The 26,242-nt window shown below is 34.1% G+C and overlaps 1 protein-coding gene across 2 annotated transcripts; it reads left to right on the forward strand.

The window, feature by feature from the left end:
* The first annotated feature begins 1,336 nt into the window (after positions 1-1,336).
* Positions 1,337-24,432, forward strand: LOC144436190 (calponin-1-like). Of its 2 annotated transcripts, none has more exons than XM_078124908.1 (6): positions 1,337-1,553; positions 12,301-12,440; positions 17,691-17,757; positions 19,606-19,710; positions 20,967-20,999; positions 21,413-24,432. In XM_078124908.1, exons 1-6 carry the CDS (start codon positions 1,503-1,505, stop codon positions 21,590-21,592), a joined length of 576 nt encoding a protein of 191 aa, XP_077981034.1. In that variant the 5' UTR covers positions 1,337-1,502; the 3' UTR covers positions 21,593-24,432. The 2 variants fall into 2 exon arrangements, with proteins under 2 accessions (XP_077981034.1, XP_077981033.1); XM_078124907.1 differs by lacking the exon at positions 1,337-1,553 and adding an exon at positions 5,436-5,608.
* The last annotated feature ends 1,810 nt before the right edge of the window (positions 24,433-26,242 follow it).

Below are 26,242 nucleotides of genomic sequence, written 5' to 3' on the forward strand. Positions count from 1 at the left end.
ATTTGTATGTATGTATGTATGTATGTATGTATGTATGTATGTATGTATGTATGTATGTATGTATGTATGCATGCATGTATGCATGTATGTATGTATGTATGTATGTATGTATGTATGTATGTGTGTGTCTGTGTATGTATGTATGTATATATGTATGTATGTATGTATGTATGTATGTATGTATGTATGTATGTATGTATGTATGTATGTATGTATGTATGTATGTGTGTGTGTGTGTGTGTGTGTGTGTATGTATGTATGTATGTATGTATGTATGTATGTATGTATGTATGTATATGTATGTATGTATGTATGTATGTATGTATGTATGTATGTATGTATGTATGTATGTATGTATGTATGTATGTATGTATGTATGTATGTTCTTTTAGCCTAATTTCCATATTTCCAGAGCATATTTCAATATCTGGATGTATTGAAAGCTATACAGTAGGAGGTGAATATGCATGTGATGTGTGGGTTGCACTTCAATACCTATAAGGGTGAGGCTTAGGCTGGTAGGAGAGGCCTTTTATACGTAATCCCCTACGTAAAAATCCCCTACATAAATACACACACATAAAACAACCAACAACAGACGAATTAAACTAGTTTATCTTATTTTAATTTTGTTTAAAAAGACGGAAAGAATAAAAAGCGCTTGCGATCTGAGTCGGATAAGTTGTATTTATTTATTACGTCATTATTATTGTATTCAACCCTCGAACCCTATTTAAATAGCTAGTACACTGCACCCCTCTATCCTTCGTTTTTCGTCAGACCACTGAAAGAAATATAGTGGGCTGAGGTTATCCCATTCATGTTATTATTTTCACAAGGTAAACATCCGGTATGACGGCAATGGAATGCTGTATCATATCATAGTATACTATAGATTTGAACAATAAACGGACCAGGTACGGTGACAATAAAATACTGTTCAACGATTTCTACCCAACAGAAACAAATAAATAAGATTGAAAAATTGTTTGTTAATTATCTTTATTTTATCCAATTTGACATCCTATTACAAATTGATCTAATAGCGTGGTTCAAATATAATCATAAATGGACTCAGAAATTGACGAAAACGTTGAACATAGTCATTATTATTCCTAACATCTCTCTAGAATAAACAGTTCTGAATCAACTGATCTGTATGTGGCCTTGAGTGTTTGTCTCCGTTTACTGTTATTGTACTGCGTGTGAGTGGGGTGGGATCCAGGTGTGCCGTGGACAATTTGGAATGCAGACATCCATTTTGACATTGTGACCTTTTTAATGAATATGCATGAGTTAGACCATCGTGCTCATTTCTATTCGATGCACAGCCACTTCCATCTCATTGTGCGTGAGAGTACAGACACTGCTGCATACAGTACAGTTCAGCCTCTGTAAAGGTACACACGGTTTTATATTGACTGCCGGATCGATTACAGACGGTTCATATATACCCACTTTCCTTCACATTACACTACTATAATCTCAAATCTACTATAACCATGGCATCTCGTCCATCTGGATACGGTATGACTGCTGAGCTGAAAGCAAAGGTATGGTTGAATTTTAACCGTTCGGTTGTAAATCTTTACAAAACCTCACTGTCACTGCAACTAGTGGACTGCATGAGGTCGACACTGAGATGGGCGTTGTCTCCAGTTTGAAGAATTTTTACCTTCATTTTCAAATATTTTGAGTTTGTAGTCTCTCGTGAAGACTGTGTTACTGTCGACACGCATCACTGTTCCCAGTTCTAAGGCAATTTGGATGTATTCCGGGGGGTTCACCCTCTTACATCATAGCCAGACTAGACATAAGTTAAACAGGTCGTTCTGATCTGACCATGGAACCACGCCGACCACAATCTCTAACATGATGATAGGAAGGGTTTGGGGGAGATGGCAATCTTTAAAATGAGATAAATTTTAGGCTCAAATTTAATTATCATTGTTCATGACGTATTGGCTATTTTTAAATCCCAGCATTCAAGGAAAAAATTGAGGACACGCCTAGTAACTTTACAAATAGCGGGTAAAAGTGGCCAGCAGTAACCCCTACCTGGTATGACCCTGAACTGACAATCACTAGTACTGTGGTACGTACTACTAGTAGAAATAAACATATGAATAGCGTATTCATTTTATCAAAAGGAAAATAAAATGCTCGGTCATTCGTGGACAAATAGTTATATTTTTAAGGTATACATTGCAATGTTATGGAAAACGTTATCTTTTAGAAACCAGGATATTACATAGTTTTGAACATAAACTTTATGAGTAACAGGACTTTCGGACTACTGGTTTGAAACATACGAGTAGGTATGTCTGTCAATAAATCGCCTAATTAACGTCCACATCTTATATAACGGGGAACAAATCAAAGGTGATTGGAGATTTGTGCTGCTACAATAAACATTTACAAAAAAGACTTTAAAATACTTGTTGCTACTAAGTGAATATTTCAACAATTGATACACCGCCACCACCACACTCCAGAGACGTGGTGTAATAAATACTTGCGACTCCCCTAGTGACGCTAGCATCGGAAAATACATTGACTGAGATTTTACGATCTTCGGACAAAAAAAGCATAGTTGAACAAAGTTCAAAGCGCATATCTTATTTAAAAGATGTCTGGAACGTGGGAAAATAACTGTAACGATAAAGCCACTACTGCAAACACTCCATGTTTCCCAGTCACGCGATATTAAAGTGTGCTAGCTGTTTGTCACACTGGAAATTCAATACATAACTTTTTTCCTGTTATACTGCTAGTTCCTTTTCCTTTGTGTATGTGGATATATAGAGAGATTTTTTTTACAATGTAGATAAAATAAATCGTGGTGTATGTGAATGGGTACAAACCCTTTAGTTTCTAAGATATAAAAATAGCCGAAGGGAAATAAACGATTCTGAAATCTTTATTGTGGCTTTGTGTACGTGTACGGTACCCATCTGGAACACTTTTCATTCCTACGCTCCATAAAAATACTTGGATATGTTTTAGCATCACTTGAAAGTTATCGTTGATGTTTCCCGCCTTGGTACTAGTAGGCCTATAGTGAGATCTACCATTGTGTGGTTCGTTGTTTACTTATGACGATATCCATGACACAATGCGCCCTTGTTGTTTCTCTCTCTGAAATCCCTGTGAAAATCATAACGTGCCACATCTTTTAAGGAAGTATATCTGTAAAAAGTGAATTAACTTTAATATCGTCAGTACGTTTTCGATTACGGGTGTGATAGAACATCGGATACCTTACTCATTTTTTTAGTTTCGATAGCAACCATATAGACTATGTAGCAACATAGTATTATTACAACTTTCTACGGCTGAACGCGTGTAAAACGTCTAGTGGAAGTAGACCAGTCCTGTTTGTAGTCAGAGTTGGGAACTTGATTCTGACAATGCCCCCTTTCATGCGCATGACTTTCCTGCCTGGTGTTATGGACATTGTCAGAATCGAGTTCCATATACAACTTTGGAAATAACAGCGTTGCGGTTGCTTGCTTGTGGCAATGAAGAATGAGACAAGTTTCAAGCAAAGACATACAATATAATCAGTGTCGGTAACTTTTCAAAGTATAAACACCACAGGATCCCCGGTGACACACTCTGTTTACTGATTAGGACACTGCGTGTGATAATGATCAAATGGGACAGTGTGGCTCAAACCAGAGGCTCATGATCATACCATTATGAAGTATAATATTAAATACAATTTCGTATACAACAACAACAACAACAACAACAACAACAACAACAACAACAACAACAGTAACAACTTCATCTTATTATAATTCAAGCTACATACAACATGTTATTTGTTGATCACTGAAATCAGTATTGAAATGGATTATTTATTATTTTGTCTGTTCATGTACTTCGAATGATTTATTTTGTTATCCAGCAGGCGCACACGTAGCATTACTTTTACAAAATGAAGTCATCCCTCGGAAAATGGTTCATGTAAATTTACGCTCAAAAGTTGTGAGAGTTGGAACAAAAATACTCGACATGTTATCAATTTATCATTATTTCAAACCCAACTGCTTGTCCGACATGTAGATAATTGACTTTGGCTTTCCCATCGGCATGCAAGGGTAAACAATGCCTTCTGTACACATGCTATACCAAATCATGTACTGTTGTCCTCGCTTGGTACATGTAATTCCGACATCTTTGCTACCTCTGATTTGCAAAAAGATGACTTCAATTCTGGTCGACACATTATGTGACTGTACAAACACGTGTGTGGTGTACGGGTCTTAGTTTGCTGTCAGTACACGTAAGTTATATCTCTCTTCCCATCGCTCATTCCATTTTGGCTGTGTGTTGTGTCGGCATTGATAACACTAATGTACGTGTATCTAAGTAATAAATGCTATTTCTTGCCAATTATTTTGTAATAGACTAAACATTCCATAATCAAAAATACACACCACTCGGTTTCATTTCACCAACATTAAGATGTAACATTTCAAAATTCAAAGACCAACCCTACCGAGAAATGGTATGTGCTATGGTGCGTCTTGTACAATCTTATCTAATGTTATCAGCATGATCAGCAGTAAAGGAAGTCGCGTTGACGGCATGAACAGTCCTAGAACACCGTGGGAGTTTATTTTAGAACATGACAGATATAAACAAAATCATAAAGCTTTCCGTCAACCGACATCAGAGGCACCGGCTGTTGTTTTGTGTCACTTATCTTGTTGTCTTTACCTAAATTGTCTCTGCTTGAAGCTCACTTCATGCAAGCAACCGCAACGCTCTATATTCCATAGTTGTACTAGTACTCTGTCTGCTAGCACTCAGACCACTATATTCTCAATAGTAGTCTGAGGTGAGCAGGAAAACACTCTAGTCAAACTAAATAATTATTAATCGGATGTTACATGTAAACATGTATCCGCCTGAATGGTTGCTTCCTATGACTGGGAGAATTATGTAACAACCGATAATTTGGTTGAAAATATAGCAGAAATTGTTTTGAGATTTTTGTCTCGGGGAAAATTAGTAGTATTCTATGAGTGGAACAATGATTGAAGTGGCATTGTAGTAATCATGTACATGTGTACCACTTGATACCATGGAGTTTCGAAGCGCGTATGTGAATTTATATACCGTACGTTTCATATGTAAGGATAATAGGAGATGACATTTCGAACGCGTTGTTACTGTATCAGTCGTCGTACACATTTCCTATTAAAGGCACGCTGCGTTTCTGCGACAGTAATCGAACTGCTATCCGGACGTTTTCCGGTCAAAACTTCAACTTCACCAGACCGGGTCACCATACTGCACCAGTGCTTGATTGAAAATATGACAAGTTGTTTATTGAAATTGATAAGCTGCTTCCGCCCTCTATTGATGACAAAGAACTTAGGCATGTATGACGTCATTATTAGTGTATTAATATTCATTAGGCAATCCCTCTTCAGTCGCTGGTATAAATATCCAGTCGTTGAATGGGCTAATTATTGACACTGGCCGGTCAAATTCAACGGCAATTTAACCCCATTGGAAGTAAAAGACAAAACATTTTACAAACATGGCATACAGGGGACGTAGTTACGGGTTATCAGCCGAACTTAAAGCCAAGGTGAGTGGGCTAAAATGTAGTTAAACCGATAAGGAAACTTCCAGAAGTTCAAAAAGCCAGGGATAAGTGTAGGGCTTCGTTGATGTAGTGGCCAAGTCCACTATCTTGGAAACACACAATTTGATATAAATTAATGCTATTAAGTTAGATTGTGCTAGAAATCCGCTGATCTGTTTCAGATACAAGCCATCCATATCTAGGTTAAATGCCCAAATTGCTACATTGTAAGTAACATATAACGTCTGTAATTTCAGTGTTGTTTGCACAGACCATATATCTTTTGCATTTTGAATTAAATTTTGAAGTAGGTATAGTATCACCAGTAGAGTTGACTGTGTTACAACTTGCCATTCCAGCGTTAATGTGTAGAAATTTTTTATTAGGCTATCATTGCATTCTAAAAGATTTCAGTAGTCACATTCCTGTCACCCATACAATGTGTATATTGTGTAAAGTGTAGGCAGTTAAATAGTAGAGGGTTGAAACTTTTGATTTGAGAGAAATCACACATGGATATGCACACACTGTTAGGTGCACCATGTCTGGATATGGACCAGTATTAGTTACACTATACTGTTTACATACTGTAAACAGTGCAGTACTGTAACAAATTTACTCAACCATGTTGTATTTTTCTTTGCCATGGTACATGTACATCGTGTGTCTGGGTGACCGTGGCTTACCCACGCTAAACAATTCGTCCATTGAAAAAAAAGACAAAAATCAATAGTTTTACCACCAGTAGTTCACAGTAGGTATAGAACTTGGGTTGTGTCAATGGGGTGCCACACCCAACACACTTGAACGACATACTTTCCGGAACCACTCAGCTGATGACAGGTCTGTTATGGCAGTGTCATTGAGAACAAAGTAACACACCCCCTGCCCTTTGAGAACTGTTGGCCTCTCCATTGTTGGTGACATGATCCTATATGCATTCAGGTTGCATGCTAAAAGAACTTGCCATGGCATCTAATGGCTTAAAATCCTTCTTACTATGCCTTGGTGAAAGAATTCCATATTTGGGCAAGTGTGTCAGTGTACCTACACAACACCAGCTTATTGGCATGTGTACAACATTCAAATATAGGGGAGTGCCAACGACATCACTCAACAAGTATTTCATGTCAGAAATTTCACTAACCATTTCTTGCCATGGAAAAAAAATACTATTATACATATATTTTTTACATTATTTTTTAGCTACTTTACCAAAAGATGTGCAGACCTTTTGATTTGTTCCACAAAAATTGTAAATTAATATACAAAAAATAACAAAGATATTCATGTTATCAACTTTGTTGTTTCTGTATAATCGTGGTATACTATCAGTAGATTAGGTTAAACCACCTGTTGAAATTCTTTAAATGATAAAGTCATTTAAATTTGATTATATTTTAAATATTACATATGTCGTTTGAATTGACCTGAAATATGATCCTTTTAATCATGTAACATGTTCAGTTGCAATTCACAAGAACATCTTTGTGTATTAAACCTAATTATTTTCCAATCTCTTTCCCATACAACAGTTGATGTGGAAATAATTGAAATTTTTTTTTGGTGAAATTTTTTTCACATGTTTCAATTCATTTTTGACCTGAATTATAGACAGAAGTTATATTGTTCAACTGATAGTAATTTTTTTTGTCAAAATTGTCATATTTATGTATATTTTTATGAAAATGGATTATGCTAGTTTCATGTTTGGTACATGGTGAAATTTTTTTCACATGTTTCAATTCATTTTTGACCTGAATCATAGACAGAAGTTATATTGTTCAACTGATAATAATTTTTTGGTCAAAATTGTCATATTTATGTATATTTTTATGAAAATGGATTATGCTAGTTTCATGTTTGGTAACATTGGAAAACTTAAACAGTGTGTATGTTTATACACAGGTTTACCAAGATCTAACTTTTTGTTAGCTCTTGTTTTGTGGTAAATTGTCAGATTGTCATAGAGTCAATATATCAGTGCAAACAAGTCCTATGAAAAAAATAGCTTTGACACATGTTGGGACATGAAATAATTCAAATCTGTAAAAAATGTACTTGAATACTCACTGTCATTCTGTTTAATAATCACAACTTTGTAGGTATCTTTTAGTACCACAAATTTTAACTTGTACTCAACTAACACGGCCCCAAATCGTTGATAAATGCCATTATTATCCTAGCTCAGAGACTTGGCTATCTGGCTCGCTATATACTGGCTGTGAACAGACTGATGTTGTCAAGCCAGAAACCAAATGTGGGCGAGATACTACCTCCAAAACAATACTTTATTGTGTAAAACTAAAATTAGAGTCAACAAAAGCAGTAATTGTAGTCTCATTAGACTAGTTTTTACAATACACTCATTGCATTAGTGTGAATCTTAGTTGAATACATGCATACATAATGATAACAGAAGTTGTATAATGCTGATTTTGAAGGAGAGGAAACAACTCAGTCGATGAAAGTTGAATAAACTCTAAAGATCTGTCAATACACGTAAAGATGTAGTTTTCCCTTTGATGGCAACGGTGATGTTATTACTGTGTTGGCTAGTTCATGGTCAGATATATCAATATTTAAATGATTACAAATTTGGTATAAATTCCAATAAGCCAGTACTGTCCTTCGTAGATGATAGACATATTTGTACAACATTTTTTATGGTAACATAAAGATGGAAAAACAACCGAAAACAAGTTACTGCTTGTAAGGATAGTCCTTGTTTGGTTTAACTGTTCTTCAGCAGTGATGCATCCGATCAACAAAATAGGTAGACCAAAAAGAAAATGCACTCAAATTTATCAAATTTGATCAAAATTTTGAATTATGTTTTATGTGTTGCTGATAAAATGTAATGAATTATGGGGCTGAATGGATCATTTATTAAACAGATGTCAAACTCAGTAAAATGGTACCTGCAGAAATAGTTTGATTTCAAAGATGATGACCGACAACACACTGTAAATCAATATACATTCAAGTGATGACATTTTTTATACAGGTAGTTTGAACTTTACACTCTGACGTCGATAACCATCAACAAAATTACAGAATTTGTCAGATATTTATCCAAAATATCTGTCTATTTGATAATACGACATTTAAAAAAAAAGTATTAGGTATGATTTTGAAGTAAAAAAACATAATTTAGGTCCTAAATCTTTCGACTAATTTTTGTTGTGTGTATACATGTATCTAAAGAGTGTAAACTGTTGCATATAGGTCAAGTATCGGGAACAGATATGACATAGGACACATATACAAAAACTGAGACAACTATAAATCATATTGATGTAGCTCATTGCAGTCCATATGTAGATAATCCTCAGAATCATTGTTGTTTCATCAAATTTATAAAGTAATGCTTTATATTCAACAATATTTATGAGGGTGGAAGTGGAGGAAATTTTCATCATTTAATTTTAACTAGTAGTGAATGGTAGTGCATAAAATTTGTGTTACTCTGCTAGTCCCTTCTCTAACTTGTACTGAATGGTACAATGATGCTGATTATTTCCAGAGTATTTTTGAAGTATGTTGCTCACATGATGTATTGCCTGCCATGCCCTCACCTGGGTAGGGTTCGAAGGCTGTCATTACCCTTCAATTATGCTAGAATAGCAATGTAGCAGGCATCAGCTAACACAGTAGTATAATAACTGACCTTACATACCTTACCACTAAAGCCACCAAGAAATTACGTCTCCAGATCTAGGACTCAACCACACACAAGTACAAGTTCGGAATGAAATACATCTACCTTTCAGTAAATGCAGGATTAATAACGTAGTTTAAGTCAAAATACTACCAATCTGTTAATATTAAGTAGAGTTCTGGCTGACAGAATTATAAGTGGAAAGAAGGGATAATTTATAACCATTATGCTAACAGCTGTAATACTATATTAGCCATGGGAATGTTGTGGTTGATCTCATAATCTCATGTTAAAACTGTTTGCATGGACTTTGATGTGCCAGGTAGTTGGTAAAAATAGTGTTGTGTTGTGAATGGGCTGGAAATGACTTTGATGTATGATGTAGGTGTAGTGAAAATAGTGTTTTGTTGTGAATGGGCTGAAATTACTTTGATGTATGATGTTGGTGTAGTGAAAATAGTGTTTTGTTGTGAATGGGCTGAAATGACTTTGATGTATGATGTAGGTGTAGTGAAAATAGTGTTTTGTTGTGAATGGGCTGGTTATGACTCATGAGTTACTAAGCTGCATCATCTGTTTCACTAGTCCCTTAGATTGGTCAACGTCAAAGACAAAAAATGAATGATTAATATTGATGATATAGATAATTGTATCTGTCAGGTAAGATTTCCATACCTTGTACCAGAATTTTGGTGCAATGCAGGTGACATAACCATAGGAACTCTGCAACAGGTAGTTTTTGCCTACCTGTTGCTCTTACCAAAAAATGTTGGTAAATCAGTGTTTTCCCTAGAAAATAGTGATACTCTCATAAAATATGTTAAATATGAATATTCTGTTATATTAGTTGTTAACTTTCATTGCTTTCCTTTCAAAAAATCATAATGTAGGCACCCACTTATCATGAAGGGCCCTTTAGCTTGGTGTCATAAAGTGGCACCCACTTGCTATGAAGGGCCCTTTAGCTTGGTGTCATAAAGTGGCACCCACTTGTCATGAAGGGCCCTTTATCTCAGTGTCCAAAGAGTCTCCTGGAAAGCTCAAAGTGTCTTGATATGCAGTGAATGAAGCCAACAGTTTTTTGATATGGTGAATGATAAATATGATAGACACTTATGTTGTCTTGTAGTCACCAGATAGTAATAGTATATGGAATAGGGGAACACAAAATTTGGCAAGTCACAAGGAACTACTGCATATCAGTGTAAGTGACTCATCAAATTGTCTTTACATGTAATTAAGACCACCCTAGTCCCAAACTAGTAGAATGACCTTAGGAGAACTCGATCAGTAATACATAAATTAAAATATAACTTTTTTCCTTTGATCAGTTCCGGGTTTCCTTTATAGCAATTCACTTTCCTTTCATACAAGCAAACTTTTTATGCAGTGAATATTTTAGTAAAGTTATAATTGTAGAATACTTTCCCACCACTACATTTTAAGTTATGATATTGAAAGACTTAGTCAAATATTATTGTAGTAATAACTATGATCATAAATATTAATCTTTTGTACATAATAATAATACATCTAATAAAATTATTCAACCAAGTATATCTAATCAGTTATGCAATGAATTTATGGTATTGCACATACCAATATATTAATTGTTAGTTTGCACAGGACCATATGAAATATGTCCTAGGTTACAGATTCCACTCAATGTAGCGGGCTATTTGACAGCATTGTATGTGTTGTACTGGTATGCATTCAATGTCCTGGCCTACTACACTCTAGGCTTGTGGTTGATTTGGGTTACTTAATACTCAACAAGTTGTCATCATTGCAAACCACAGCCTGTTTTACGGCAACATTCTTAACGAGCCTCCACAGGCTTGTTTCGAAATGTAGTGGTAGAAATAATAACTCTGGTTTGCAAGAATGTAAGTTGTGGGTATAGCCAAACTACAAGCCTACAGTTTTAGGATAATGTTGTCCAGAAGTAATGCTTACATTCCAACAAAACTGTATGACTCCTGTAATATCAAAGTTTCCCAACTGTTCAATTAACCTGTGTAATGTAGTCATTTGTGTGTTAAATTGGGGCAGCAATCATCACAGTATGGTTTCTTAGTGTAGACATAGTTTGTCTCCTTAGATTGTTCAGAGATACATGACTTTTAGTCAGGAATTCATGATGTCAGAGTGTATCATTTCCTAATACCACAGGATTTGTTGATGACACGTGTTGAGAATAGATGTCAATCAGTCAGTTTGTTGTAAGCTAAAGTTCAAAGTTGAAAGTTCATAGAAATTGAGAAAATGCTAGCATTGTTAGTATTTAATACAGTAAATATTCTGGCATAGTTTTGTTCGGAAATCTAAATCCTATGAACCTGTAGGTTTTATAATCGTAGTAAATAAACAAAATAAATAATGCTTTGTTTCCCATCAACAGTTTGTTCATTCTTGAGTTGTTTGGAAACAAAATGGAGCTGAGAGCTGGGAATTATACAGCATGTCTGTTTGACTTTGTTTGATTTTAGTGTTATCTCCTGTTTTGTTTTGTTTTGACTTGTCTCTGTCTGTCTGTCTGTCTGTCTGTCTGTCTGTCTGTCTGTCTGTCTGTCTGTCTGTCTGTCTGTCTGTCTGTCTGTCTGTCTGTCTGTCTCTGTCTGTCTGTCTGTCTGTCTGTCTCTGTCTGTCTGTCTGTCTGTCTGTCTGTCTCTGTCTGTATGTCTGTCACTGTCTGTGTCTGTCTGTATGTATGTATGTATGTATGTATGTCTCTGTCTGTCTGTCTGTCTGTCTACGTATGTGTGTGTGTCTGTCTGTCTGTAAAATTTGTCTGTGTCTGTCTCAGTGTATCCATGTGTGTATGTGTTTAGCCTGTTTGCCGGTTTATGGTGCGTGAGAAGAAGCAGTTATCAGAGTCACAGATAAGCACGGCTAACAGGTTTAACTTTAAGAGTGTGGGGGGGGGGGGGGGATACTGTGGTCAGATGCTAAAATACCTAATACAAGATGTACCTGTTGGAATTAAATTATTACTAAATATTTATTTTTGATGTTTTTGCTTTCAAACTTTTAGCAAAGAGCCAAATATGATGTTGAAAGGGAAAAACAAGCTCGTCAGTGGATTGAGGCCTGTACAGGACGTCCCCTGGCAGAACAAGAACTTGGAGAAGAATATTTTCACAGATCATTAAAAGATGGTGTTGAACTTTGTCAGTAAGTATATATAGTTATCGCACTTTAAATCCAAAGCCATTGTTTAATTTCTCAGATGTTTTCTTTATTTTTAATTGATGAAAATTGTAATGGGAAGATTTCTATTGTTCAGTACATCACCAACAGACGCAAACAACAATATTACACACAAAAAATCAAATACCAATTCTCGGCATTTCAGTAGTTCTTTGAATCAGAGAAAAGGTCAGGGTTTTTTTGTGTTTCTATTTTCTACCTCATTGCATTACCTGTCAAACTACTGCACATATTTTCTTACTGACTGTAATTAGAGTTCATTGTACTTTGGCCCCATGGTATAGACTGAAAGTCCAGTTATTGTTTACAGTTGTCAAAGTACAACACAGGGAACATAATATTTTTTTGGTTAAGAGAAGCGATGTTGACATTGGACGTGAAGAGGTAACTGTGATACAGATTTTAAAAGAATCGTGATGGTGTGAAAAGAAAAGCTAATGCGCACCATGTCTAATTTAGATGGATTGCTTACACTATTGTGACCCTGGAATGTGTTGTGAAAACAGAGCTGTCACTGAATGGTGTACTGTTTCCTTCACAAAGGACATTGTAAGATGTTCAATCTCTTGCTGAATTTGTACCTTTCTGAATATGTATGATCCCAAGTAATCAGGGCTTGGTGCATTTACAAAGCTATAAGCAGACAGACAAACTTAAAACGCAATGAAATCAACCAGGTGTGAAATATGCCATTTTTGCAATAGTTTCTCCCCTGTGGGCTGAATTGTAAGCAATAAAAGACTTTTGAAACTTCTCTAAACATAGGCAAGTAAAAGCTTGTGCCAAATACTTTAGAGAAGTAAAAGAATTGCTGGTGAGGGATTTTTACATTGAAACTTTCAAGGACAAAATATGCAACTTCTCTTTTTTTTCACAAAGAAGTATTTGCTATATTTTGAAAAAAAAGAGTGCAACAACATTAAAGTGGCCATATGGATGACAAATCGATATTTATTTCAGATTTTTTTATTCATAAAACAAACTTCAGTATGTTTTCTTACTTGAAAAAACAATGTGAAACAACATATACCAAATCCATGTTTGTAATTCAATAATGATCATAAAGCTAAAAAGTGTCTGAAAAGTATGTTATTGTACGTACAATAACAGACATTTTACACATTTTTTTAATTTTTGGTAATTTATTGAGTTACAAACAAGGACTTGGTATATGTTGTTTCACATTCCATTTCACATTCACAAAGAATAGAAATAAAAAAAACCCCACATGTACAGAATTTGAGTAGGTTTCAGTAATACAGAATCTGACAATACTATTCATGTAACAGGTTATTAGCATTTAACAGTACTGGTAGACTGTTATATACAATACATGTGAATATGTTGACAGATTTGTCTCATGTATCAATCTAGTCCCTATACGGTATCGTTACGATTTACACCTCCATTCACCACGTTGGCATCCAGACTTCTCTTGTTTGGTTTCTGATTTGAGAAAAAAATAGTTCAAAAATTTCTGCTCACAATTGAAATATAATTTTGATGTGTGTATGTAAAATTATGACGTGTATGCAGAAATGATCGATAGCTTCTTACTTAGTTATTTGGTTCTTTGTGTGTTCTTAGGGTTTTTCTAACTTTTTTCATCTTATTTTGTAGTTGTTCTGAAACCAGGGTGTAAATAATTTATCTCGTATTTATTTTCTAAAGCACTGTCATCCTTCTTCAGCTGGTCTTGTATGAATTTCTTCATCTTAGCTAGTTCTCCATTTCACTCTGTTTCCATGGTGATCATGATGTAAATGAACATTTGGAGTACACCATGGTCATGATGTAAATGAACATTTAGAGTACACCATGGTCATGATGTAAATGAACATTTGGAGTACACCATGGTTATGATGTAAATGAACATTTAGAGTACACCATGGTTATGATGTAAATGAACATTTAGAGTACACAATGGTCATGATGTAAATGAACATTTAGAGTACACCATGGTCATGATGTAAATGAACATTTGGAGTACACCATGGTCATGATGTAAATGAACATTTGGAGTACACCATAGTCATGATGTAAATGAACATTTGGAGTAAAGCATATATAATCATGTAACTATTTACATGTAAACACAGCCTGAAAGTTACAACATAGTGGATAATAGTCACACCAGCAATAAATTTACACACTGTGAAAATGCTATCAAAATATTATATTATAATAATATTCATCTTTTATGTAATCGTAAATCTTTACATTAGACAAGTTCAAATGTTTTCATTGACAGTATCATGACCTTTGACCCATGTGTGTTCTTAACATGGCTGATAATATCAGTTAGGGCTAGACAACTCAACGAGATAAAAAACTTAAATGTTGAAAATCAGCTGCTGGTAATATTTACTTGATCAAATTCAAAATATGATCAAATATGAATGTGGTGAGTCAGTTCATGTAAGGAATAAACTTATGGTATATATAATCCATGCGATACATAATCCACAAACAAATTTACGCTATACTACCAGAGAGTGTGGTATATGGTACATTAAATCTTGAAAAACAAAATGTAATATTATTACACAACACTCACAATTGATCAAAAAAGCAAACAAGCAATTTGCTGCATGGCTGCTACTTTATGAGTACAGTAACTCATTTTTTATGAATGAATCATATATCATTAAAAAAGACAGATTTATCAAGTTCTTGATGGGTATTTGGTACTTATGCCTCCAGACATGCAATACATCATGTTTGAATTTACCTGTACTTGAGCTAAAAACTAGCAGATTATGTATAGATAATTTATATCCCCAAGATTATGTTTGTGGATTATGTATTTCATGGATTATATATTCCTCACATTCATATTTGATCATATTTTGAATTTGATCAAGTAAATATTACCAGTAGCTGATTTTCGACATTTTAGTTTTTTTATCTCATTGTGTTGTCGAGCCCTAACTGATATTATCAGCCATGTTAAGAACACACTTGGGTCAAAGGTCATGATACTGTCAATGAAAACATTCCAACTTGTCTGATAAAGTGTTATAAGTTGACCATGGGAACAAAGGTGTCGTGTTTATTTCACCTGGCGCCCCCAAGGACAGGTATGATGTCAGTTAGGGGTCAAAATGTCAAGCCATTGTGATTGTAAATCATTACCTTGGATCATTACCTGAATGACCTTTAACCTTTTGTGACTTAATTCATGTCTGGTAAAAAAGGGCTTGACACGTTGAAAGCATGACTTCAGTGAATGCATAACAAGAATTTAGGGTAGGTCTTAGAAACTACAAGAATTAGGGCTGAAGGTATAAAACATCACATAATAGTCAAGAAAATGAAAAGTGTAAGGGTCTATAGAGCTTTTTTTAGCTTGATGATTTGCTTCTGGACCAAGGTTATGTTTGGCAGAGAAGTAGTGACCTTTAATATTTATCAGTTATTTTACCATATGCTGTATGATAATAGTACATAAATATCATATTGTTGATTGTTGTAATTCAAGAAATCAAAAATTAGAAACATAGATGAAAACTAAAGACAATTAATGCAATCTTTCAAAGGGGTGTCTCACACTGGCCTGATGTTAAGGTATAAATGAAGTAGACTTGATAAAAGTGGGTGAGTGCTGTACACTATGATGTAGGAGGTGGGGATTAAACTTATGTTTACTTCTAGGCAAGGTGAATTAATTCAAGGTCATAGTCATTTCACGCTCTTTAGGCAAGATAATTGGCTGATAAAATGATGTATGTGAACTATTCAATCAAGTGGTCAATTATTCTGAGGTTGTGGTGTACATCAACTGGAAGTTATACTGACAAGTCCTTAATGGTTGAACTAGGATTTAAATTTGGGTGAGAAAGACAGTTGTCTGAGATATAGGAAAAGTTGGTCTTGAAAAATAGCTGTAATAGTTCCAGTGATAAGATAACATTTAATACAAGAACCTGGGATTTAAACTCTGGCCTAGCTTTACATGTAAAGGTGGGGTTAGGATTAAAAGTTTGGTGAGTAAAACAGTTGTCATAGTGATAGGAAAAGGTTAGCCTTGAACAGAAGAATGATCCTATCCAATATGGCTCCATATGATCCCTATGTGAACACCTCGCACTGAATTTAAACTAGCACCTTGAAACATCAAGCTCTGAGTGCAGAAGAAAAACTGAATAAATTATTAAACGATAATTAATGCAAGGAAACAATATGAAACATTGATTCATTAATTTTTGTTTTAATTTTAATTTTTTAATTTAATTTTAATTTAACTTCTCACAAAAATATTGTCCATTCAGTCCACTTTTGGTTGTACCAAATCAGATATTATTGGCATGGTATACAAGATATGAGATCAGCTAGTAAATACATGCAGGTTCTTCCTATGAAAAAATTTAACTTTAAAAATTTGAATCATTTTCAATTTCCATAATTAGTTTCTTTCTTTAGCATATATATAATATCATACTTTACATGACAGATGGCTAACTTACAATTCCCACCGGCAAATTAAGCCATAAAATGGGTCAAACTATCAAACTACATTAATTTCACAGTTTGCTTTAGGAGCCTGGTTTGTATCTATTAACAATAGCAAAACCAAGATTTTACTGAATAAATAATCAATTTATGTACAAAGTTGATCTTTGTTTGTTTTTAATATTGCTGTGTTGATCATGCAATAGATAAATAGATGATTATACAGACACATGTATTTTCATTGGTCTATTTTACTCAGAATTTAACGAAAAAATAACTACCTTAAAATGGCTGTCATTGAAACTGACTATCAACATGGAAACACTGAAGTTCAAAATTGATGTGTTAAGACTTTCATGTGTGTCATATCCTGTAATTTGCAAGTTGCATTGACCCTAACCCCCACCCCACCACCACCACCACCACCACCACCACCAACAACAACAACAACAACAACAACAACAACAACAATTTTAAGCAGTCATGTGATAATTATGGGCAATTTGAATATTGTCAAAATATTGCCCTTTTTTTGAGAATTCTTTGATTCTTAATTCTTCTCTCACTCACTTTAATACACACTTCTCTCTACATCCTTCCATGTTTTCAAATTGTTTCTCTGTATCCTTTTCATTTTGTTAGTAGTTCTGTGTCTGCACCTGGAACTCTTCGGAGAACATGTAGGTGCATTATAAATTCGCTTTCCTATTATTGCCTACTGTAAAACTGATCCATTCCATTTCTGTGTATCTTTCTTTGCAGTTTGGCAAACCGTTTAGAACCAGGATCAATTAAAAAGATCAATCAAACTAAAATGGCTTTCAAACAGGTGAGATTTAACTTTTTTTATACGAATGTCTGAATTTCTGGGATTTTGTTAGTTTGATCAGGTGGAGGTTCTATGGCTTGATAACATCAAAGAGATTATAGGGAAATGAATTCGGACATTCAGGAATGTGTTTCAGGGATCTTTTAATAAGAACTGCAGCATTATGCAGTTATCCCCTCAGATATTAGTGATTTATAAGACAAACAGAGGGTTGATAAATATGTCACACATTAATATTCCTCCCAAACTAAGACGAAGAGGGGTGGAATTTTACTTTCAACTTAAAATTGTCAATGGAGTCTTGTTATGACTCAATACTCTCTCATTTCTATTATTTTGATAAGATCTGAAAACTGATTTCAGATTTTATTGAATCTAAGGACTAAAACATTTTAAATGTAATTTATATTTTGAGTGATTGTTCCAAATTTACCAAGAGACTTGTTGGCCATTGTATAGTTATGACAGACATTAACCATCGATTGGACATTTTGAAGTTTACATTTTGACGTTTACAAACTCCTATTTATTTTTCAGTGTTGGGTTTTTTTAGTTGAATTCACAGGAAAGCTTTTGCAGAGACAATAAGTCATGCTATAAACATAATTTATGAGTTGTCATATGTCTATATTTATTTGCTTTGAAAAATATCAACAACAGGTGCACTGAATGTGGTTGGCTGACTGGATGAGTTATTTATGTAGCATTGTCTATAATTTCCCCCTTGTACTATATCCGTCAAATCAAAGTGTGCTCGCCATCTATCCAGTAATTGCCATTATGCCAAATTTTTCATGAGACAAAATGAATGTGATTACAGTTGAAGGGTGTTAAGACTGTTACAAACTACTAGTATATAAATACAGTGTAGGTTCTATTCTATTAGGCCTAAAAAAATTGTTTGAACCCACCTAGTTTTTCACTGCTGACCCTAGATTTCTTATTACATATTCGAGAAAAAAAAAAAAATCTTGAAAATTGTGAAGTTTCACCAGAAATAGTGGATGTAGAAACTGACATCAATTTAAAAAGACAATATAAAACTGTTCTTCCAATCTGTAATGGCTGTATATCTGATAGGATGAAATAAATAACACAGGGACATTTGGAAAACAACAGAAAACTTACTACATGTACCTGAACTAGATGATCGCACGTTTTTTAGAAATAAAAAAAATCTACCTACCCCACCTATTCTAAAATTGAGTGTAATCAGAATGACACATTTTTTAGGCCTTTGGCCAGAAAAATAAAGGAATTGTTTCAGGTCAGCATGTGCATCACATAAATACCCTTGCGTCGGTCTTTTTGTGTGTGTTTGTCCAGCTCATGGCAGTCTGCAGATCTGGGGGAAACACAAAAATAACCCTCCCTACTTCAGTGAAGACAACTGCAGAGCCAATCATGAATAAACAAATGACATCTGCCACACATACACACTTGCTCTAAAGTACTATTAAAATAAAAAGAACAGTTACTGCCGTAAATACACTGAATGTGAGGTTTGATGAGAATGAAAAAAAAAAATTGCATTGTCACACCGCTTTAGACAAAATGTCCTGACCAGAAACAATTCTTTTCTTTTTTTTGCCTTAGCAGTCAAACTAAAATCTAAAGTATATATACTTTAGTACATTTGGTATTCATAATTTCCACACGTGGTCATTGCAGTTGTTGAGCTGCTGGTATGAAATACCTAATATTCATTTTAAGAGTGAGTCTCTGTTTTTTTGACATTTCTAACATTTTTGGAAATGCAATATTAATATTCTGTGATTCAATTTTCCATGTTACATCCAAATTATACCGATCCTGTAATGGTATATTAACATTTTTCTCCTCACACAGATGGAAAATATTGGTAATTTTCTAAAGATGGCTGTAGAGTATGGTGTGCCTTCCATATCAACATTTCAAACTGTAGATCTTTATGAAAGACAAAACATGGCTCAGGTAGGTACACGTCATCTTTGTACAGCGCTGGCAAGTTAAATGCAATTGTTTGCTCTGAAATCATGCATGGACATGGTTTTTGTCTGCGTAAACAAAGAAACCACAGTTGTTTGAATTATTACTTTTGATTGTAGCATCCTGTTGAGTTTGTTACATCTCTATGACAGTTATACAGTGTTACATCATGAAAGATACAATGTTACCAATCAAAAGAATAAACGCTATGCTTGGCTTACTGACTGCTATACTATAGAGTGTTATCCCAAATCTCTACAATATACTAAACTTTATAGACTTTAGAATGTTTTTTATATAAAATGTACAAATACTGTCATTTCATTCTAAAACTGGCCGGTCATTTGCGTAAATATATCATATTCAGGAACAAATGGAATATAAGTAGTTGATAATTGATTATATTGCACTTTCTCCAAATATGGAAGTCAGTCAATAATTTTGCATGTTACACTTTGCCCAAATGTAGAATATATGCATAATCAATACGTCAATAATTTGCTATATTACACTTTGTCTAAATATGGAATGTGTGTATAATCAGTCAATAATTTGCTATTTTACACTTTGTCTAAATATGGAATGTGTGTATAATCAGTCAGTAATTGCTATATTACACTTTGTCTAAATATGGAATGTGTGTATAATCAGTCAATAATTTGCTATATTACACTTTGTCCAAATATGGAATGTGTGTATAATCAGTCAACAATTGCTATATTACACATTGTTCAAATATGGAATGTGTGTGTAATCAGTCAGTAATTGCTATATTATGTCAAAGTGCTCAAATATGGAACATAATCAGTTAATATTTACTATATCACTCTGTTCCATAGTATGGAATGCAATCAGTTAATAAGTTGCTTTAGAAATTACCCTGTCCAAATATTTAATATAGATGGTCAATAATTTGCCTAAATACACTGCCCATTTGCATGACTATTTTTCTGAAAGAAATAAGCTCTCCAGTGTCATGAATATTCAGTGTTCATCTAATCCATATTCATGTCTAAGTCCCATGAGTCAATTGTGTAACACTGAAAGAACAATAGGTGAAAACAGTTCCACTTCTGTGTTTCTTGGCAACTGAGTGAACATTATGTGATGTGAAATCATGAAATGACTCTCCAGAACCCAAAGTTTATGGAAATACCTCGTTTAGGTGCTTCCCCCAAATAACTAGATTTGTCATGGTACATCCATTTTAATAACTCTAATTCAATTCTGTTCTCTTACAGGTTCTAGATACTCTCTGGGCATTAGCTGGTCAAGTAAGTCTTGCAATAACACAAATTATATGCTTTTAGAAAATGTACTTCTAACTTGTGCTCAGACCTATCAGTTTTAGTATCACTTTTTCCATTCCATTCCAGTCCTCGAGATTGATTTTAAAATGATGGGCAAACATTTGAGTATATTAAAAAATGTGCAATAAATGACTAAAAAGATAATACAGCAAATTATATACAAAACTGTTTTTACTCTGTCATGTGACAAATTATGGTGGTCATGTGACATCCACTTCGTCATATTTGTTCCAGTACTGAATTGAGTAGACAATACATGCACTTTCTCAACCGACGAGTGGCCATAGATTTGATAACCGTTACTGGGAACATTGTCAAAGGAAATAACTCTTACAATATAGTAAACATGTTTCTTAAAACAATTTATTCATTTTTAGGCACAAAAAAAAAAATTTGATGGACCAAAATGGGGTGTTAAAGTTGCTGATAAGAACGTTCGAGACTTTGATGCGGAGATCCTGCGTCAAGGGGAAGCAGTTTTACCACAGCAAGCTGGTTACTCCGGTGGTGCCTCACAAGCTGGAATGACCGCCTATGGTACTTCCAGACACATGTAATCATAGCAACAGACACAGTGGTGATTTTTGACGTAGAAATGGTTTCTATCAACCAAACAGTTCAGTGATGATATCATGATACAAATACAAGATTTGTTAGAGAAATATAGAAGAATTGCCATGTGGAAAATGTCATTGAAATGCAGTATGTGTTGGGAGTTTGGACTGTAAAAGTTAAGAGGGAGTGACAGATTTCTTAAAGCCACAAGTAGATAAGTAATAGAATACTTTGAACTGAGCCACATTCTGAATATCTTGTCTGGTAATGTGACAATTAAAAATGAAACAAAAATTGCATGTGAACATATAATCTTAGTTAACGTTTTGCTCAGTTTTGTTCATTATGTTATTTTTTCTCCTCGCATGAAATCGGCTTTCAAAAAGAGGAGTGTCTGCTTGTGTCAAGTTTTGTCAGTTTGAATAGATCTATGTAATTCACCCAAAAGCATGTACAGTTGAAAAAGCTTGAGAAACGCAACTTGTGAAATTCCTTGATTGCAGTCTTTATAGATATAATCTGCAAGTCTTGACAAAGTTTTTGTAGAAGGAAATGATATGTACAATTGTATATTATATATACCATATATTGAACAAATGGTTTTCTTCTGCATGCAACATGGAGGCAGCCATATTGGAAATGTCAGCTAGTACACACTCATTGGTTGAAGTAAGTCAGGATGTCAATTTTCATGAGCACCACATTTCATTTCTTTGTTTTAGGTTTTATGTACTATTTCTTGAACGTTAATACTTATATAAATCTGATTAAAATCTGATATGAGGGACTCAGTTCATTGATATTTTTATCACGTTTTCACATTTACGTTGTTAATTTGTGAAGCCTCAATCCTTTTGTGGCCTACTAGAATACCTGATGTACACATAGGTTGTAAGGACAAATTCTGAAATATGTGAAAAGTTGAACATCCTGGAAATAAATTCTAAACTTCTCCTAGATCAAATTTTATTCAGATTTAGCTTTAGATGAGAGCACTATGTAATTTTAGTAAATATAGTTGATTTTCTTGCCTGTATATTAAAATAGTATTTGTGTATGTTTCCAGTAAGCTTAGCCATAATATATATACTGATAGTCTCTGTTTTTTTGAAATCTTTGTTTTTATCACCGTATATGACAGCAACTTTACACATAAAATTAAAGTGATGTCTACTCAAGATACATATTTTGTATTCATTTGGAAATATTTTGAAATGTAAAGAACATTTTTCAGAACCAACACCAGCACTGTATGACTGCTTGAATGAGAACTTTACTTTTATAATCAGGTACATTACTATTGAATTACAGATATGCAAATTTAGGTTAGAGCTCTCAATGCAGGGGCGCCACCACAGGTGTAAATTTGAAATGTACAAATAAATTAGGATGGTAGTGGAATATTTTATTTTCAGATTTCTTATGGTGTCTCATTTTTCACTACTAGAAATCATTGTGAAAATACTATTTACCAAAAAATCAATCCAACTGAGCAGAATATATGGAAAATGGTAAAAAACACCTGATACTTTGGAAGGTAAAGAATTACACACTTCAAGTATGTCATTGGACCCTCTTGTTTATAGGGATATGATTCTATGGTGCTAGGTTGATAGCGTAATTCTCTCTATGCAATGTATTTTTAGTAGTACTGTATGTTCATTCAGTATATATACCCATGATCAACTTGATGCTTCTCTGAAGTCGCAAATAATAGTTGTAGATGATGTAATGTCACGAAATGACTCTCCAGAATCCATAGTTTATGAAAATGTCTCTATACCTGCAGTAGTGTACCCTTTTAATATCTTTCCAGTGTTTATCTGGAAACTGCGAAACATCAAATCTCTGATAAGGTTCAGCGCAGGACATAAATTCAACATTTACAGCCTCCATTTTTAGGAATCTCAAATTTCAACTTTTTATAGCAGTGGAAACACTGATAAAACAAAGACTTGGTGACAAATTTTGTAATTTGCAGATAAAGAATCATTTTTATTTAGTCTACAAGAGCTGGAATAACAAATTAGACAGTATGCACAAGAATATATTGCTATTTTCATTTCAGTTGGTCCGGTCGAAATATTGATTTTTATTTTCAGGGGTATTTTTCTTCTACATTCCGTTGTCATGGCAACTTCAAAGCTGAGGTTCCTTGTTTCAGCATACCATCTCTTTGCATTCCTTGGGTTTATCTGTAAATGTGGTCTTGATCAAATCAAAATCTTTTGAGAATTATTCAGAATATATACTGTAAAAGATTAATTTTTTTCCCTCTGATTATATTTGTTGTCATTTTTTACTACTGCTAAAGTTTGGCCAGTTATGATTGTAATTTGACAGGAAAATGAGACTTTGATAGCATCAGCTTGCCTTAAATTGGGTTAGATTTGATATTGCAATAGTCATAAAACATCAAAAATATAAACCAGTTCTGATTGGTCAGGAAAGTTTGACCTGTAGGTCAAATACTGCTATCAGCCTATCAGCACTTGCATTACATAGTGCAGTAGGCTGAAATGCAATATTTCCCCCAATTATTAGTTAGAATTTAGAAGGAAAAATTTGGATGGAGACCAAAATTTATATTTTAAAATATAAAGGTGCATTTCTGCTGAATTATTTCTTGGCCAACAAAAGTGAAATTTTTGTGGACTTTTCACTTGAAATAAACAGTGTTTTGTATGAGATAGGTAACTTTATAATATACCGTAGTGATAACTCTGTAAGATTTTATATCAGACTTAGGACAGATTCTGCTATTCTTGTAATGTTGCAGGCTTCTTTCGCTATAAATGTAAATTAAAATAAAGACAAAACGTAGAACTATATTATGACAGCTGGTAGTTTGTTTTATTCTCTGATGGCTGTACGGGTCATTTTGTGAGACCTGCATGAAATTTTAGGAGTACGACTTGCGAGAATGGTTGGTATATATTGGTTGCCCCGGGGTGTGTGTTTTTCGGTTTGTGTCTGTGAAATATGGTAGTCACATGCAACTGCCCTGTGGTATTGTGTTTATCCATGTCTGAAATGTGGTAGTCATGACATGCACATACAGTTGCCGTGTGGTATTGTGTTTATCCATGTCTGTGTCTGTGAAATGTGGTACATACATGTATGTGTGTGTTTTGCTGATGTCTTTGAAACATTCAAAGGGTGTTTCATTGTCTTTTAAACCATTGGCGGAATCATATTTACAAAGGGTCACCACGACAATTGATATAAGCATGGATTCAGCAGGTGTTTGTAAAATATGATACTGTAGACTTGTTAACTAATATGCGATGTTATTGATAGTCCATGATTTAAATCTGTCTAATACTTTCAAACATAGACATTTTTAGTTTGGCATAAAAGAAATTATATTAATGTCCTTAGCTGTCACTTTTCTGACCTGAGATGATTTCATCTGACAAATAAATTATAACGTGTCCAGAATGAGTTTAAAAAGTTCAAATTTTATCTCCCTTTGAAATTTCATATATGTCAAGTAATGTATCGATACCCCACAGGCAACTTTATGTTAATTAATGTACATACACAGAATGGCACTAAATGACTGCACTTGTTGTGCTGTCAGAAAATGAACAAGTCCCTATTTTGATAACATAAAATAAATTCTTGTCATTGATCCACCCACTGACAAATGTGAATTGTGTGTGTATGGAGTTGCTGATAAATTCCCAGACTCATGAGTGTGTTAGTTGAAGGAGGCCTTGGATTCATGATAATATCTGTATTGTTGATTATACGAATCATAATCTATGACCATCAATTCACATAGATGTTTGAAAAACATGCCAACACAACACATCAGTATATTTGTTTATAACCTGTAGATTTGAGAACAACTATCGCTGTACTATTCTGCTATCCTAACTGACATTAAAAATTTTTTTGAATTTTCAATTCGTTCCCAAATTTTTTTTTAAAAATTGAATTTTCGCTCTGTAGCCTACCTGTAGACTTGAGAACAACTATTGCTATACTATTCTACTATCCTATCTGACATTTTGAATTTTTTGAATTTTCACTCCGTTTCCAAAAAAAATAAATAAATTGAATTTTCGCTCTGTAGCCTACCTGTAGACTTGAGAACAACTATCGCCATACTATTCCGCTATCCTAACTAACATTTTGATTTTTTGCATTTTTGCTCCTTTCCCAAAACATAACACTAAATAAAATGTAAGTTAGGATAGTGGTGATAGTTGTTCATAGTCTACTGCAGATATGGCTAACTTGTCTTATTGAGACAAGACAAAAAAAAGGGTCAAACTATTAATCACTAGTAACCCTGGTAACTCCAGTTGCTATGGGCTATATTTGCAATATTGGAAGCCTGGGAAAAAAAGGGCACATGACAGTTGACCTTTGACATTTGACCCTTACCAATATTTAGATTAGTATGATGAACATATATATGATGAACATATGTCATATATCTATGACAGCTATAGTTCAGTACAGTTCTTTTCTCTATAATACTTCTTGGATAATATTTATTTGTATAAATTTATGTGGACTGCAGCATTTACAGTGGCGGTAATGATGATGATTTTCATCATTTTAATTTATTATGTTTTAATTTATATCAAATGTTTGGTTTGAAATGATAGGTAATGATATGTCTATGCAGCATCATAGTC

The sequence above is a fragment of the Glandiceps talaboti genome, chromosome 6 (assembly GCF_964340395.1).
Source record: "Glandiceps talaboti chromosome 6, keGlaTala1.1, whole genome shotgun sequence".
In the NCBI taxonomy this organism is placed as follows: Eukaryota; Metazoa; Hemichordata; class Enteropneusta; family Spengelidae; genus Glandiceps; species Glandiceps talaboti.